General features: G+C 33.9%; 1 protein-coding gene across 1 annotated transcript in view; it reads left to right on the top strand.

Moving 5' to 3' along the window:
* ZNF385D (zinc finger protein 385D) overlaps nucleotides 1-16,666 on the top strand; it is a 161,536-nt gene that overhangs the window by 59,973 nt on the left and 84,897 nt on the right. Inside the window, exon 3 of the mRNA XM_061997187.1 lies at nucleotides 5,545-5,655. Within this exon, the coding sequence (XP_061853171.1) occupies nucleotides 5,545-5,655 (111 nt within the window). The remainder of the gene's footprint in view (nucleotides 1-5,544; nucleotides 5,656-16,666) is intronic.

Consider the following 16,666-nt stretch of genomic DNA (forward strand, 5'->3'; position numbering starts at 1 on the left):
TATAAAGCTCAATGTCCAGTAATTCTTCAAAACATTAGAGTTTCTGCTTAAGTAATTATAACATAATATCATATATTTTTGCCTCTGTACAATTGAGCAGCATGATTGCAGGGGAAATGATTTTGAGTCCTTGATGCTGCTGAGATTGGAGAGGAACTGTACAATTCTCAGTTGGAAATAGTGAAATGATGCCCTGAGAAAATTTCTGGTTCAAAATGTTGTCCATCTATAAACGGCAGTGGCTTTACATCATTGAGGAGCTTTTCTATAGCTTTAGTAACTGCACTTCAGTGTTTCTACTAGCACATCGTGACTATAATTCAGTAGGTAGTTTTATGTTTAAATTGTTTGGTGTTAAAACTGCATCCATCATGCAGTTTTACAAATAGATTAAGTTCACCAGTAAGTGTAAACTGTGGAGAATGCAATAGTACTCTGCTCTTTTTTGCTTGATAAGGCATTGTGTATGTGGTTGGTAAAGGTTTTATATTGTTTCCAATGCTCTTACTAGTTTCACTATTTGTTGGAATATAGGAGAAGGAATGAAAAGAGCTCCCACTGAGTCGTCTTTATTTCTTATAAATTTTGCAGTTAAGATTTTCACTTAAGTCTCAATTCCTATATGGAAATATCAATTCCTTGCCTGCAAATATAATAATATTAAAGTGTACTTGTTTGATGTAATTTTTGTACTTAACAATTAAATAATTTTTTAGAAATGCAAATCTAAAAATGCAAGTAAGAAACTGTGCTCAAGATATCATTCTTTTAATGTTATTTTCATTGTAATATTGCATTGTGTTAGCATCTGGATTTTAAGTAGTTCTGAGAGATGTTGGCAGCTATGGCACTGAAATCACTTACCTATTCAAGTAATGGAGGTCAGTCTTTTGGTGGGTAATTTTTTCAGTAAATTACCACTAAAATGGGCTAGAGCAATTTTTTACTGAGAGCTTCAATGACCTGACATGTTTTTCTGCTCACTTCGTAGAGCACCATAGTGATTTGAGTCAATCTTTTGTGGATAATTTCTTTGGATTTGAGGTAAAAGTACTTTCTTACTTATTTGATTGTTTTAGTCCTACTGTATGTTCTGTACAGACTCTGGACATCTATGTTATCTTCATCCTTTGACCTCGATGAGTTTATTTTTAGACATTAGTGTAATTCCATTAGTTTACAGCCAACCTCAAGCAGTTGAAATGCTCATGTCACGCCTCTTGATTTTAATACACAATTAAAAAAAAAAAAACAAAACCAACTCCCTTTGTTTATATTATTTCATGATTTCAGCCCTTATGGATCAAACTTATATGCTTTCCTTTGCTATTGGTTTGTTGTTGTTTTTAACTTAGGCAAACTGAGGCCTCTGGGATAAAAATAAAATAGAAATAGTATATATTAAAATGTTGAAATTCAGGAAGAGCTATGTTTTTTTAATTTCAGTTTCAACATTAAAGAAGTCCTTCACACAAACACAAAAACCCCACTTAGTAATTATTTGTGGAAATTATGCAACATTTGCCTTTTCAAAGGATCAAGTAGATCTCTGTAGGCAAAATTTAACAGCCTGAGTTCTACTTTTTGCAGATATTTAATGAAATTTAATGAGATGGAGACTGGGCTACGGGAGGCCTTCAAGAATTGCAGCTATAGGGATTCTGGAAAAGTTGCCCAGGCATGTAGGATAACATGGGATCTCCTGGGTCAACTTTTTGATGATTTTGTGGTAGATGTTTCATCCAGAAAGTTTCACACACAAAAGGTGCTACTTTCATCTGCAGTCCACAGAAATAAAGCCATTGGTTGGACAAGGTTAAATTTGGAAAAACAACCAAGCAAAACCATGAAAGCAGTAAGGTCAAAGCTTAGAAAATAGATTAGGGAGACAACTTCTACCATGCCCTTAATTTAAGTCTGCATTTTGCTGAAGTACAGTAAGCCTCTAAAGATCTTAGAGTACGATATTTGATCAGAGAAGGTAAATAATATGTTGACACAAATTTCAAATTGAATAATTAAGACATAGACGATATTATTGATGTGCATTTTATGTACTGAACCAAAAAATTAACTGAATAAAATATGAAGCGTTTCGCATTCATCTTCATTGCCCAAACCTTGTGGTTTGCAGTGAAACTTGAGCAATGTGATATCCCTGACCACAAGGAAAACTGTAGCTCAACTTGTGCTACCCAGTAAGGGAGATATAGTGCTGGAGAAGCATAATGCAAAAGGTAGTGAACAAGTCAAACACAGGGCAGCTTGTGCATTTTGTGTGGTAACTTGCAGAGGAAATAAACTGGCAAGACGAAAGTAAACCTCTTGCAAAGCTTGTTCTCCTGCCCAGCTTTGCTAGTTGAATCCCAATCTTTCATTTGAATTGCAAACCTCTTTGTACTTCACTGTAAATGGGAACAAATTAAATCAGCTCCATTTAAGAAATAAAATAAAACCCAAGCGATTGTACTGTAGCACTGGTAATGAGTAAAAAACAGATTTTATCAAAGTTTGTCATGATAACTTTTATTTTGGAAGCAAATACCATTTACATAAGTTGAAATACAATTTATATGTGTAATTAGTAATATTCAGTGAGCTTAGAAAGGCTTGGAGATTCTGTTAAGTATCTCACCACTTGCTGATTATCTCAGCTACATGATATTATTTTCCTCTTTATACTTCCCCACAATCCTTGCTGTTTTCTGGCAATCAACTGCCTCTCTTTGTTCCTCTGACTCTCAGCAGGGCTCCTCTCTGTCTTCCAGTATCTGTGAGATCTGAGTACTTATCATACTGTACCTCACTATCCTGTTCTCTCTCTCAAATTTCCTGAATAAAACTTCTGGAGGCTTATCTGTTGCTTTTGAACATTTATTTAAAATTTACAGATTGGTAGTATTTCACAAATGAAATCTCCGGGGAGCGGGGGATGGGAATCAAATATCATTACAGCATTCTGCACTAACTTAATTAAAATTTGAGTTTTTAAGTTGTTTTTTACAGTATCAAAGAGCAATTGACAGAGAAGTGATTCTTACTTTGAAGCAGCTTTTCTTAATCAAGACTGTCCAAAACACTTCTTCATTTAGAGGCACAAACATGAATCATTCAGTTCACAATAAGGCCATGTAGCTGTATAGGTAGAGGTCTGAATCTTTAGGAAGAGAAAGACAAGTGGACAGATGAATTTCTGTATCAACAGACAAGTAAGAGAAAGTCCATGGAGTGATGAGGAAAGAAACTGCATTTTACTGAGACCAAAATAAAATTAAATGCAAAATAATCCAATTATTCCACAAATTGATAATTTTTCTCAGTTTTCTCATGATTTTCTCAATTTTGAAAAATTTTCTCATTCTGAGTATGTGAACATCAATTCTTGGAGCTAATATTCTTACTGTGAAGATGGGTATACCCAATGCAAAAATTAGTTGTTCTATCTAATGAACCTTGGTGATACCTCTCATGTAACCTTTAGAGAGCTCCTTTGTTGGCTTTCTAAGCTTATGGCATTTGCGAAGTGATGTGAAAGAGTTTAACATTTTGACACTGAAGACTAATCTAATAACGTCTTGGAACACTGGTTAATGTGAAGATAAGCAGTTATAATGGATCGAAGAATGGAGAATTTTTTTTGTTACCATATGCTGACATATTCAGATATCTGAACTTGAGGTTTCATTAAGTATTTCAGACACATTGTTGAAAGGAACAGAGCTTAAATTTCTAAATAAGTTTCTCCAAGCCTCTTTCTCTCTTCCAGAAACATTTCTCCAAGCTTCAGTGAAATAGCATGGTCAATTAAGACCAGGTCACTCTTTAATGCTGAAAATTGCAGGATACAGATCTATTGGTTCTGCTGGTATAAGTCACCTCTTGGGTAGCTGAGCAATTGAAAAAAAGAAGAGCAGTTACTGTCTCTTTACTTTCCTATGTGGTGGTCTTTCTTTTCTATACAATAATATTTTTGGATTGTACTCTTTTTTAAGATGATGTTGCTGAGTAAAATGAATGTCCCTGGCACATGGCTGGTTCACAGTAGACTTACACAACATGCTGTAGTGTTTCAAAGCTTTATATACTCTGACCTTAGGCATCAGTGTTGTTTTGAGGTTATGTTACAGTGGTTACAACTCTAGTTTCTAGGTGGCATTGATGTTCTTTTATGCTGGTGATTGCACAGATGCATGAAGTATTTCACTTTCACATCAAATTGAAAAGGATGTTCAAACTGAGATTTTTTGCCAAACCTTTCTTTAAAGCTCTGACATTTTCGTTGGTCCTTTTTTATTTGTTTTCACCAATCTGAATTTGTTTTCAACAGGAAGTAGTTTAATGACCTGTTTCATATCTGACACTGAATAGGTGTCAGATGATGCAAAATTTCTGTAGTCATCTGTTCTGGATTCACTGGGATAGAGGCCATGACTGTCTACAATTACAGTGTTAATCAATAATTGATTAATCTAAGGAAAAGTTCTGATTATTTATCAAATAACCCTTTGCGAACAGGTTTTAAAAAATTAGATTGCTGTGACGTGTAGAAAATTTCTTGATCATGCTATGTTAATACTAGTTATCAACAGTTAGACAATTAGTTGTATTTGAATCATCAAATCTGTGATTTTTTTAACAATGCAATTAACAATGCAATTAGAAAAACAAAACAAAACTCTATCAGTGACTTTACCAAGTTGCTCTAAAACACAACTACTAGATTTTAAAAATAACTGTCAAAGAGCCTTCATATGCTTCTTGTAAAAAAGATATAGAAATAATTTTGACCAAAGAATTTGGGGAAGTTCATTTCAGTCCCCTGCATAAAAAAGTCTCTCGAGTAGCTTTTGTGAAATTCTCTGCCAAAATGGTTCATTTTTTTTAAGGGATCTTGACTTACAGACACTGCCAGATCATTCTGGTAGAGGTTAGTTCAGAACAATTATTTTCTTGAAAGTAAAAATTAGTTCTTAATGTGGAGTTTATTTAAAATAGTTTCACTAAATGGCTGTGAAAATATTTTTCAGAGTATCTCAATTTTGCATAGATTCAGTAGAAGTTGTTTTATGGGAAAGATTAATGTATTAGTTCCTGGGAAATTATTTTTTAATAATACTGTTTTATTCTGGAGTTACTAGTATGTCATTTCCTTTGATTCTTTTCTTGCTAATGCTATTTAAAATATTGCTGTTTCATTTACTGAGCTAGCTTTTCTGCAATAGAAAAAATATAAATTGATGTTTTCATAGGTAAATTTGTTCAACACGTGCAGCTTTTAGCTTTCCTCAGTAAAGAGAGATTGGTGTATGTAGAACTGAACTAAAGATATATATTTCAAGACAGCTAATGACACTTTTCTTTGTTCCAACTTAACTCTTTGTAAAACTGCATGAAGAAATACTCATTTTCAAAGAAAAAATACTGTTTTCTTTAGTGTTGGGGTATCGTATGATGTGATGCAGAATCTGCTTTGAGACTACAGATAATGTAGCATACCACAGAACAGCAAAAGCTTTTATCTTTCTTTTTCTTCTCTCTTCACAGATGGACCCAATTCAAAAAGCTGTAATAAATCATACATTTGGGGTTCCTCTTCCTCATCGAAGAAAGCAAATCATATCATGCAACATTTGCCAGCTGAGATTTAATTCTGATGTAAGTTGATAATTTTGTATCAGATTAGAAATATGTACTTATCTTCTAGGATGTGTCATAATTTGCATAAATTGAACCTAGATGAAATATTATTTCAGTTTGTGGCTCAGAAAATGAAAAGGCTGTAGGATACTTCAAATAAACACAATTATTTGGTAGTGTTTATACACCCGGGCAGATTTTCCCTGCGGATATATCCCTGCAAGTTCATCAAATCCAGTTGTGCTGCACAGAGTGTAAATAGGAAAATGGATTGATCCACTGCTGCTAATAAGGATAAAATGTCTACTGGTTCCAAATTCTTGTACCAGTTGTGGTTATGTTTGCCTTCATTTTCAGCCTGTAAATGTTAGAATTTATTCAGATATTCTTGTAATCCTTGTGGATTTACTTTCCGTTATCTACCCTTACAACCATATCTCTGTCTAGCTGGAACTGTATTTTAATAATTCTGTCCTAGCAGTACAAGCTTTTAAAAAAAGAAAGAACAGCTGATTTTTTGTGTATGTGTATTGGCTCCTGCCCTGTGTCCTCTTGCTTCTCCAGCAATGAACTAGAGCAAGCTGAACTAGTGATGGTCTCTAATACACAGAGGAAACCTGTCTCTTATAATTACCCAAGGAAGATCTCTCTTTGGTGCTGCTTGCAAGGAACACCTGTTCTGTCACCGAAATCCTCTTAGGTTTTAACTCCTTTGTTTCCTTCTCTGGGATCATTGTATATGCAGACAAAATCTGACACAGTACAACATATTTTCTTCTGCTATTCTAGTCTTTCCAGGAAGTTTCTTGTCATGGTCACCACTGGTGGAACCTCATCTTCTCCTACCAAATGTCTTTTATTTACTACCTGCTCCACGAATTTAAATCTGGAAGCTACTTCTGTCAGAATAAAAACATATGAATTTAGAATAAGATCTAACCCAAAAACATCCACAAGGTTCCTTCCTCATGCTAATCACGGGAAGTGAAATAATTCTTTTGTGCTGTTGCTTCTTTGTAGGCAGCTATTTATGTACAGTTTATACCCATTTTTAGTTTATTAATGATTTGTCGAATCCATGAACTCATCAAAAACTTCAATTGAACCTTCTTTTATGGGTTGGCCATTATGAAAATGGTGCAGCTGTCTATTCTTCTCAGCTTTTTTTATTCTGACAAGACCTCAGTCATAATTTCCTGACCAGTCAGTATTATGCATTTAGATTCATCAATGATTCCAGGTTTTCTAATCTGTGGACTGAATGGACACCTTCCTCTTACAACCCTGACATCATTCTCAAACAGTCATTCAAGGAAGGGTAGTACATTTTCTGAAGCTGTCATGTCGCTCAGAGATAAAAATAGAAGAGTTGAATTAGGTTCTTCCTCTTAGAAGCCAGATGCTAGAATTAGGACTGTGAATACTAAGGGTATGATAGAGAGTTCTGGGCTACAGTGGATCCCAGTGACTGAGCAGCTCAACTCTTCACCCATAATTTTCAACTTTGTCTTAGGAAAAAGCATGTTGCAGTGAATCATACATAGTATACAGCTGCAAGAGATATCAAATGCTTTACTGTTACATACCAAAGTGAAACTTCCTTTCAAAGAGGATATACAGTTTCTTAGTCTGCAAAAAGATCCAGACAAAAGAGAGGACTAGCACATCATTAAAATGATTTAGTCATTAGCAGATACACAACGGGGATTGATACATGGAGAGGAACATTTTCCAGCTGACAGGAGCTAGGCATTTTCCAGAATAAACTGTTTGAAATAAAAATTCTACACAGAAGCAAACAAGATATGTATGGACTCTGATACTTCTTACTCAGAAGTGCTCACGTCCTGTTCCTTTTCTGCTGCTCTTAGAAAGGATTCCAAGGGGAAAGAGGGAGGAACAGCAGTGGTCATCTTCAGAGTCTTCTACAGTGTCCAAAATAACTGGCTTCAGAAGATACCTAGTGATTCAGACTATTCACAGCAAACTATTGAAAACAAAAACCAAACCTGTTAAGTAGAGACTTAGTTGTCACGTCCCACCTTCAGGCGATAGAGGCTTTATCTCCAATTTGCCAATATTGTTCAGTAGAAGGTTTCCTAATACTCCCATCTCTCAAAGTAGATCAAAATGATTAACTTTATGGAAGAGAAAGATCATCTTGCTGGGTATCTTTCACTTTCCACATTTAATATTCACCTAATTTTTAAAGAAATCACTATGTTGGGGATTGAGTTAGAGATTACGCTGCAAAAGTTTCCCGTTGCCTGACCTGGGATGATCTTCCTTTTCCCTGAGTTTTGTGGATATGTTTATGATGCTCACTTCTCATTCCAGTGTATATAGCTATTACCGCTGAAAATCACAAAGTAAGTGCTCTGCCCAGGCTTTAAAAAAAAATGAAAATACAGAAATAACCGAGTTGCACTGCAGTTTAGAAATGCTTTTCTTCAATGTGAGTAGAACAGGCAGAGCTAAGTTCCTCTGTTGCTTGGATAATTCGGGATGTTTTTGAAGCAAAAAAGTGCTTTAATGTTGATACTTGAAGGAAAGATTGCTTTGAAGAAAAAGAGCTATTAGCTATCATTTTTTTGATAACTCTACTATGCGAATGGCAAGCACACACATTGTAATTTTTTCTTCTATTATTATGAGAAAGTTTTCATTTACTGCATACTTCTACCTTTCATTTTCATCATATTTTGTTGAACGTGATTGAAAACCACAATAATAAATAGCTTTTCTGTTCAGAAACCTAGGGCTTTGTGGCTGTTCTACCAATATGTCATTATTTTTTAGATGCTGGAGATAGGATTTATCAGAGAGTAATGAATAGAAATTCCGTTTACCTACTGCACAACATTATTATGAAAATGTTTACAATGAAACTGGTTTGTGAGATTTTTTTTTCATTTTTTCTAGGGAATACAGAATTTTTTTCCCCTTTTCATACAGATTTCTTTCAAAGCAGAAGAACTTTTTTTCTGGTTGCATGGTATCAAATTGCATTTCAAAGAAAAATGAGAAAAGGCAGTACAATAGTCTAAAATAGTTTAGCTTCTTTGTAAAGGAGTTATCTGTGAATCTTCATGACAGCTGTGTGTTCAGTATTTCTGTTTAAAGTAAGACTTCTCATACAAGAGGAGGGAATGAGCAAGTAACTAAAGGCTCTCCATGCTGAGAAAAAAAAAAAAACATTAGAGCTGCAGAGGTAGATTCTATGAAGTCTGTTTCAAACAGTGAATTTTTTAATTTTTATTTTTTCATTGAGAGATCTATATATAACGTTTATCTTCATATGGTGCATCCAATAGAGGACAAAACATTTAAGTACGTGCTTAGCTGCAAGCACGTGTGTTGCCGTTTAGATTTTGGCAGCTGCTGAGAACACTAGAATTGTTAAATGCATACTTTTTAGTAAACATTAAACATTTGCTAAAGGCACATTGTAAAATGAATTCCAGCTGACTTCAGTAGGTTAACTTATGAACCTACAGGTAGCTGTAGGAATAAATTCTCTGCTAACATGAGTGATCAGTGCAGAAAAACCAGAAACAAACTAAAAATCCCATCCCAAAACCGAACAACCAAACAAAAGAGCCCCAAACAACCCAATGGCTAGTTTGGCTCATTTTTTTGATCCCCTGCTTTTACTATTTGATCTTCACCCAAATTCCTAATTCTGTAATTTGATCAAAGTAGTGACAGTGTCTGTTAACAAGGGCAGTTCTTGCAAAGGGTTTATCTTTCTCTTTCCTTCCTAATAGAAGATAATCCATCTTTCTATTAAAGAAAGGATGGGCAGCTTTTTTTATGTAGTCACTGGATTTGAACTATGTTATTCTGTAAAAATATTTCCAAATATGTTAGCCAGAAATTATTTGTTTTAAATAAATAGCAACAGTAGTAGTATTCTTCTGAAAATCATGAACTGAATGCTCATCATAGAGTCTTTATTTGTTTCTTTTTTTTCTACACCTCTATAAAGCAAAGTTACCACTGAATCATATATAGTTCAACTGTATGAAGTTCTCAGAATTCAAAAAGTGCTGTTCTGTTAAAAGAAAGGTGAAAGATAAGGTTTCTTTTTAGGATAAAAATGCAACATATCTCCATGATATTTTACTATGGTTCTAACTTTCATGGGGAAAGAAACAAGACCAGAGGCTTCTTTTCCTACTTAGATTGTGCTTGCTATCTAGAACAAATGATTAAAGTATCAATTTGTAAGCGCCTAGGGGATAATAAGGTGATAAGAAACAGCCAATGTTAATTTGTCAAGTACAAATCATGTCAAACCAATCTAATTTTCTGTTTTGTTTTTTTTTTTTGACAAGGTAACTGGCCTAATGGATAATAGGGAATAAAAAGATGTGATAGATTTTCTGCTTTTAATAAGGGTTGATACAGCCCTATGTGACACCTCTGTAAAGCAGAGGAATACAGTCTGGGTTAAATTACTAAAAGCTGGTTGTACAACAGATTGAAAAACTGTACTGAGAATAGTTGTTGATGGTTTCCTGTCAAAACAAAATATCACTACTATTGAGAATCTGCAGGAGTCTGTTCTATGTTTGCTACTACTCTAAATTTTCATTAGCAATGTACCTGACAGAATAGAGAATACATACACCAGGTTTGTGAATGACACCGAGATGGAGAGTGGCAGGCACTTGATAGAAGGTGGCAAGTTCATGATTGCAGTCCAATATTATCTTCACCAGTTGGAGAAATAGTCTGGAATTCTGACAAGTGCAGTAAATAAAAGCACAAACTATTGTGATGAAAAATGAAGTGTACAAGTAGTGAAATGAAAAATATCTGCTTGAATAGGCAAAAAGGAATTCTAGTGAATCACAGTCCAAGTATACATTAACAATTACTTATGCAGGAAAAAAAAAGAACAAGAAAAAACCTCACCCAACTAATCCTACAATTTTTTTTTTTTCCTCAAAGTGTTATTTTTATCAATAGACATGTAAGTACTCTGCACTATTTGAAATTGACAATACCTCAAGTGAAGAATTATTTACAGCAGTGGTCAGTACATTTTAATATAAGAATAATTAGTTGCAGAATTTAGAAGACATCCACTAGTATGATAAGATGTCAAAAAACTCCAGTGTAATAGGACAAGTAGAAAGAACTGGATAGATGCACAATGGAAAACACAAGGAAATTATAGTAGGTTTTCAGTGTAAGAAAGAGAATTATTAAGAGAAAAGTGATCAATTGGTCTTTGTGTTTCTTAGTTTTGATAGAAGCATAAATTTTATTAATTCTTTAGCTTAATTTGATCCAAGACTTTTTGTTGTTGGAATTTTTTGTTGAAATAATTCTAGCTATAATGGTAGTGAAATTCTGGAAGGATATGCAGTCAGGCAGCTGTGGGTTCCCTCTTGGCAGAGTTTCTTAACAAATCAAACACCTGTTTCTGAGGATGGACAGAAAAGGCAGAATGTAGTCCCAGAGCTGAGAGAAAGATGGTATGCCCTGCTGCTTGACTAACTTACAAACCTGTTTCTATGGTTTGGAATAGGTAATACAGACTTCATTTTTTGTTGATGCCAAATGATAGTCATATTTGATCTGTATCATCTGTTTCCAAAGAGAGAGGAACTCTGAATAGCTGGCCCCTTAAGAACCAGGAAAGGCTGATACATCTAACTGCTTGAAGCTATTTATCATTTCACTCTTCTCATTTCAAAACTGTTATTTTTCAACTTCAGAGATATAGACTAAGGGTGTTTGAAGTCATGTGTACTATTTGCCTCAGTCACTGTTCAATATGTGGCTGTAACCACACATTCTTATTCATGTTTTGTTTTGCCTCCAATTATGGGTTAGATTTAGATTTAGATTTCCAATTAACCTTTACATTTAGAACTCTGTCTTGGTGTAAACCCAACAATTTCTACTGCAATTGTAATGCATGGATGTCTCAATCAAAGTCACTTTTTGAAGATATTGCCAGCCATCAAGCATATTTATCTGTTACCTCAGGGCAATTTAACTTCTAGTCTTTCCAAACCAATGCGTTTGTGTTTTATGAAGTCATCAACCTGATTATTTTAAGGAAATTTTTGTGTGCAAACACTTACAGATGCTCTGCATCCTCCTAAAATTAATGTTATTATGAGGGTACATTATTAATTGCAGCACTTGTACCTCACCAAGAATAAAACTTTTTCCAAAATTACCATATTTTATATATATATATATATATGATTTATTTAATTCTAAAACTTCATATGTATTAATGCACTACTTCTTTCAGATAATGCACCATCTTTCCTGTATTACAGATTTCAGTGTAAGGAGAAATAAATTTCAGTTGTGGAATTGGACATGCCATCCATTTGAGATCAGAATGTGAGTCAGAATGGAAATAAACTCATAGTTCGACACTTTTCCAGAGATACTGGTTTATAATATTCACTGGAAAAAGTATCAAGGAATCACAGAAAGTAATTAATGACCAGATTTCCATGGGATATCTGGCACTTACATCAACACATTATGGAAACCTTAAAGAATTGTTAAAATAATAATTCAAAGTACATGATTTTTTTTTTCTTTGGCATTCCAAAAGTCTAATCAAATAGCACAGAATATTTTGCACTTACATGGCATATTTGAGAAATTTGAAAACAACCTAGTTTGGATTTCTTTTCCAGTTGGCTATTCAGTGGAGTCTGTTTTTATAGGCCTAGCTTGCACATTTTAGCAGCATTACCTCGTCTTTCCTTGACTGTGTTTTTTTTTAAAGGCTGCAGTATGAATTGCAGTCAGATCTTATGCAGGTCTGGTCTTTCCCATAGTAAAGAATTAAAACTTTTTTTTTTTTTTACTATGTGTTGTATTATTGAAGAAAATAATCTTTTATTTCAATTCTGTCTTCTGTTAGATATTCTTTCAGTTTAAATGGTTTAACAGAGTCCCCTGACTGATAGCCTAAGGATATGGATATTTCCTTGCCTCTTAAGGATTGCTTACAAACTAAATACTTTGGGTAATCCTCAGTCACTGTTGTAAGTAGTCTCTCAGTGTTCTGCAAGCTATGTAGTGTTCCAGACAAACTCTTCTCTTATCCTTGTACCTATCTCCTCTCTCATAGTGAAAGTAACCTACTCTGTCTAGAAAATCAATATTGTTGCAGAATATGTACCAGTCCAGAGGTATCAGGCTCACAGGAACAGTGCCTGAGGACAAGAAGGCAGTAGGAATGAAGGAAAGGTTTAAGTTACTGATATTTAAGAAAGTATGGTCTTAATGTCAGTTGGTTGCACAATCTGTTGCTGGTGAGGAGAGATGGAGTACCTTGGTGTACACTGCAGTTATACTATAAGACTTACACTTTCTTCTCAAAATTCACTCTCTAGCAACATTCAGCAGTGGTAGTTAAAGAGAGGGTATCTAAACCAAGTACTGGATAGGCTGACCAGGGAAGTGGTTGACTCACAATCCCTGGAGATATTTAAATGACTTGTAGACATTGTAGTTAGGGACATGGTTTAGTGGTAGACTTAGTAATGTTAATGGTTGGACTCAGCAAATTCCTTATGTATTTCCATTGATTTTCATGAATTGAGTCCTGTAGATACATTTGTTTCACAATAGTGTCAGAAAGATTTCATGCCTAGAGGAGAATGGGGGAACATGAGAATAAAATCCAAATGCTAAAGCTAGTAGCTAACTGGGGTTTCTTGAAGTTTTCAGTTGGAATTGTGGGAATGAAGATAACGTTTAATATTTTTGAACTGTACATTGAAAAATGTCATTTTATACAAGAGAGAATTGATATAGACAGGGAAAAATACAGAGTGTAAAAGATATTGACAATATAAAAGGGGGAGAAAGAAGTTTCTCTTCCAATTCTCCCATATTCCATTAATGGAAAAGATTCTCCATTTCAACTACAAGGAGAGAAATCTCTGCTTTATCACTTCATGCCATACATTTATCAGTATTTGAGGTATGTTTACCTATCAGGTTCCTCAGTCAACATGGGAAGTAAATCAGTAATAAACACTGGAAATTTATGAACAACTCTGATGGAGACTTTTTACAGAAACCACTTTCCATACGCAAGTCATCAGCTGAAAGGAAAGATAAGTTGTAAACTACTGTGCAATCTTCGTCCATCATCGTTTGTTTTAACTTCCTCCTTATATATTTATTTTAAAACTAAGAATTTGTTGAGTAGAGAATCTGAGATTCTGGATTATTAATAATAGGAGCAGATAACGAATTTCACTATAAAAATGGCAAAGTGTTGTCTGTTTTCAGTCATCAGTCAGTGACTCCTCCTAACCTACTGATAAGTAAAGAAAAACTGAGAGAAGTGGAATAGGCAGGGCTATATGTCAAAAATAGTTCACAGAAAGAGCATATACTGACAAAAAGGTGCTAGTTTTTGTGATATAGAAAGATCTCCATCAAAATGAGCTAAAACTATTTAGATATAATATTAATAATATAATAAAATAATGCCATATTATATAAAGAAAAAATATATTTCATTTACTTTAATTATATTTGATTTATTTACTTTTAATAGATTTAATATAATTTAACTCATTTTGATGTTGATTATTCTAAAAAAAGATCTTAATTTCATCTAAAAATACATTAAAAGTGAAGTTGCACTTTTACTTGGCTGATTATACTGTATTCCAACAGTCATAAAACCTTTAAAAGTCATCTTACACGGTCTCTGGGTATTTTTTCTTTTCCCTTTTATAGTCAGTAAAATTGCACTTCCTGGGTACCTGTCATGCATTCCTCTCCACTTTATCTGTGCAGCCACGTTTTGTAGCAAATATAATATTTCCTTTTGTGAGAATTATTGTTAAATATAACTGCCCCTGATGTAAACAAATTCCACTTCAGAACCTCCAGGCCTGACTTTTTCAGCTGCTTGGTTCTTTTATCACCTCTGGAGACATTGCTATTCTGTGTACTTACTCACATCACGTATAACAGCTGGGAGTTTGATCCTCTGAAGGAGTGGAAGTGCAACCCAATATCTGCTTTTAAAAGCTCTATATTTGAATGAAAAAGTATGTATTTGAGCTGTACCCTTGAGGGCATATTGGCTCTACTTGTGCATTTTTTTTTAATCTCAGTTGAAAATTAAGTCTTTAAAGGTTTAAAATGGCCAAAGGGGACTAACATCTTTTGAGTAATAAGTCCAAAATGGCACTTACACCTAGCTCCCCCATCGCCTTTAAAAGATTGGTTATGAATGCAAAGCATGTATTCAAACCAAGGCAATGTTCTCCTTGTAGGCCATACAGGTACTTTCTTATATATAATTGTTTGATGAGTTGATATTGAACAGTGGTTTTAAAAATCAAAGAATTTTTATATACGTTTCATTGCGTTGTGGTGTAAAAATGTAAATACATATGCATAGTAGATGAATTAATTTATGTTAGCCCTTTTTGGATAGACATAAATAGTTCTTTTTTATTCTTTAGAAAGGAGTTTTTAGAAGGTAATCTCTGAGCAGGTTTTAACCTTTCTCCAGCATAGCCTATTTTCTCTGCATCAGTGGACTTGTCATGATAATCAACTTTTTTGTCCCAACTGTCAATCACTCCTGATTACAGCTGGGGAGAAGTTCTGTTCTGTTGATCAGCCCATCAGTGCACATAATGTTACACCTGGAGACAAGTGAAAATCATCCCTCTATGGAAGAATCACTTGCCTTCAAGCCTTTTGTCTGAAGTATTTTAATTTACATTTAGAGCCTTGTTGCAATTGTCAGTGCTTGCTTTGATTTTATTATTTCTTTGACAAAAATAATAAGTTGGTCTTTCTCTACATGATTAGAAGAAGAATGCTTTTCTGTTTCAACTAACATTACACATTTTCCACTTTGTTGTACAAATATTTCTATAATTATCACTACATAAATTAAAAATTAAATGGTTATGTAGTACTACACTAGAAAAAAATTAGTGTACACTACCCAGAATTTTTGGAAAAGCTATTTTGTTGGCTTTTAATAAGTTACTTATCTAGGGTAATATTTATCTTTAGTATTCAATTATATGAAGTGGCAGTGTAGCAAACTTCATAGCATCAAAATCATTAAAAATGAAAGGCATTTTTCCTTTCTGTAAGGGAAATATGGTTTATGGGGTATTCTATATGTCTAAAGCCAAGCATTTTTCCTTCCTTGCAATAAAAGTATTTTTCAACTGCCAGAATGACGAAAATTCAGCTTAAGTAAAAATGTTGTTTTTAATCAACTATCAGAATAACTAGATGTAGTTTAATTGTACAGTTGTTTTTCTTCCCACAGACACTTTTTTTTTAGGTATTGTTTTAAATTATCATTGTCACACATCTGTCTTTTCACAATACCAAAGAAGCCCACAAAATATAAGACAACTGTAAACCTGATACTTCAAGATTGCAGGATGAAGGGCAAATGAAAAATAAAGTAGAATGTGACAGTACATTGATGAGCAATCATATTTTTACATAAAAGGTTTAATTAGCAGTAACTCATTCTTCTTTTCCTGCTGACTATTTTCAGGATAGCAATATATTGCTTTTTTTGCAGTGAGCCATTCCACTAAATAGATAGTATTATGTTTTCATTAGATGAAGGCACTTCAGTATTATCTCTCACCTCAGTCTATACAGCAATACAAAATATGTCCAATGTCATAATATAATAGGACAATTATATATACAGTAATTTAAAAACCATAGGATATTTGCTCAGATGCTTTGGTTTTGTTTCCTTTAAAATTAATGATAAGAGCACTAAATTGGAATTGAAACAATCACTCAAACAGGCTCCCATCTTATGTTCTATCTGCTTGAATACCGTGTTTGCCAAATACAGAATTTCATCACCTATATAGAAGTTGTTCTTCCAAAGTGACAACCTGTTTATTTTTATGGTTTAGCAATTAATGTGAGTATATTGGATAATTTTTATTTTACAGGATACATTTACTTTTCCAAAGAGTCTCACCACTTACTGTAATGAAGAATAAGAAAAGTTTCT

Source organism: Colius striatus, chromosome 5 (assembly GCF_028858725.1).
Source record: "Colius striatus isolate bColStr4 chromosome 5, bColStr4.1.hap1, whole genome shotgun sequence".
In the NCBI taxonomy this organism is placed as follows: domain Eukaryota; kingdom Metazoa; phylum Chordata; class Aves; order Coliiformes; family Coliidae; genus Colius; species Colius striatus.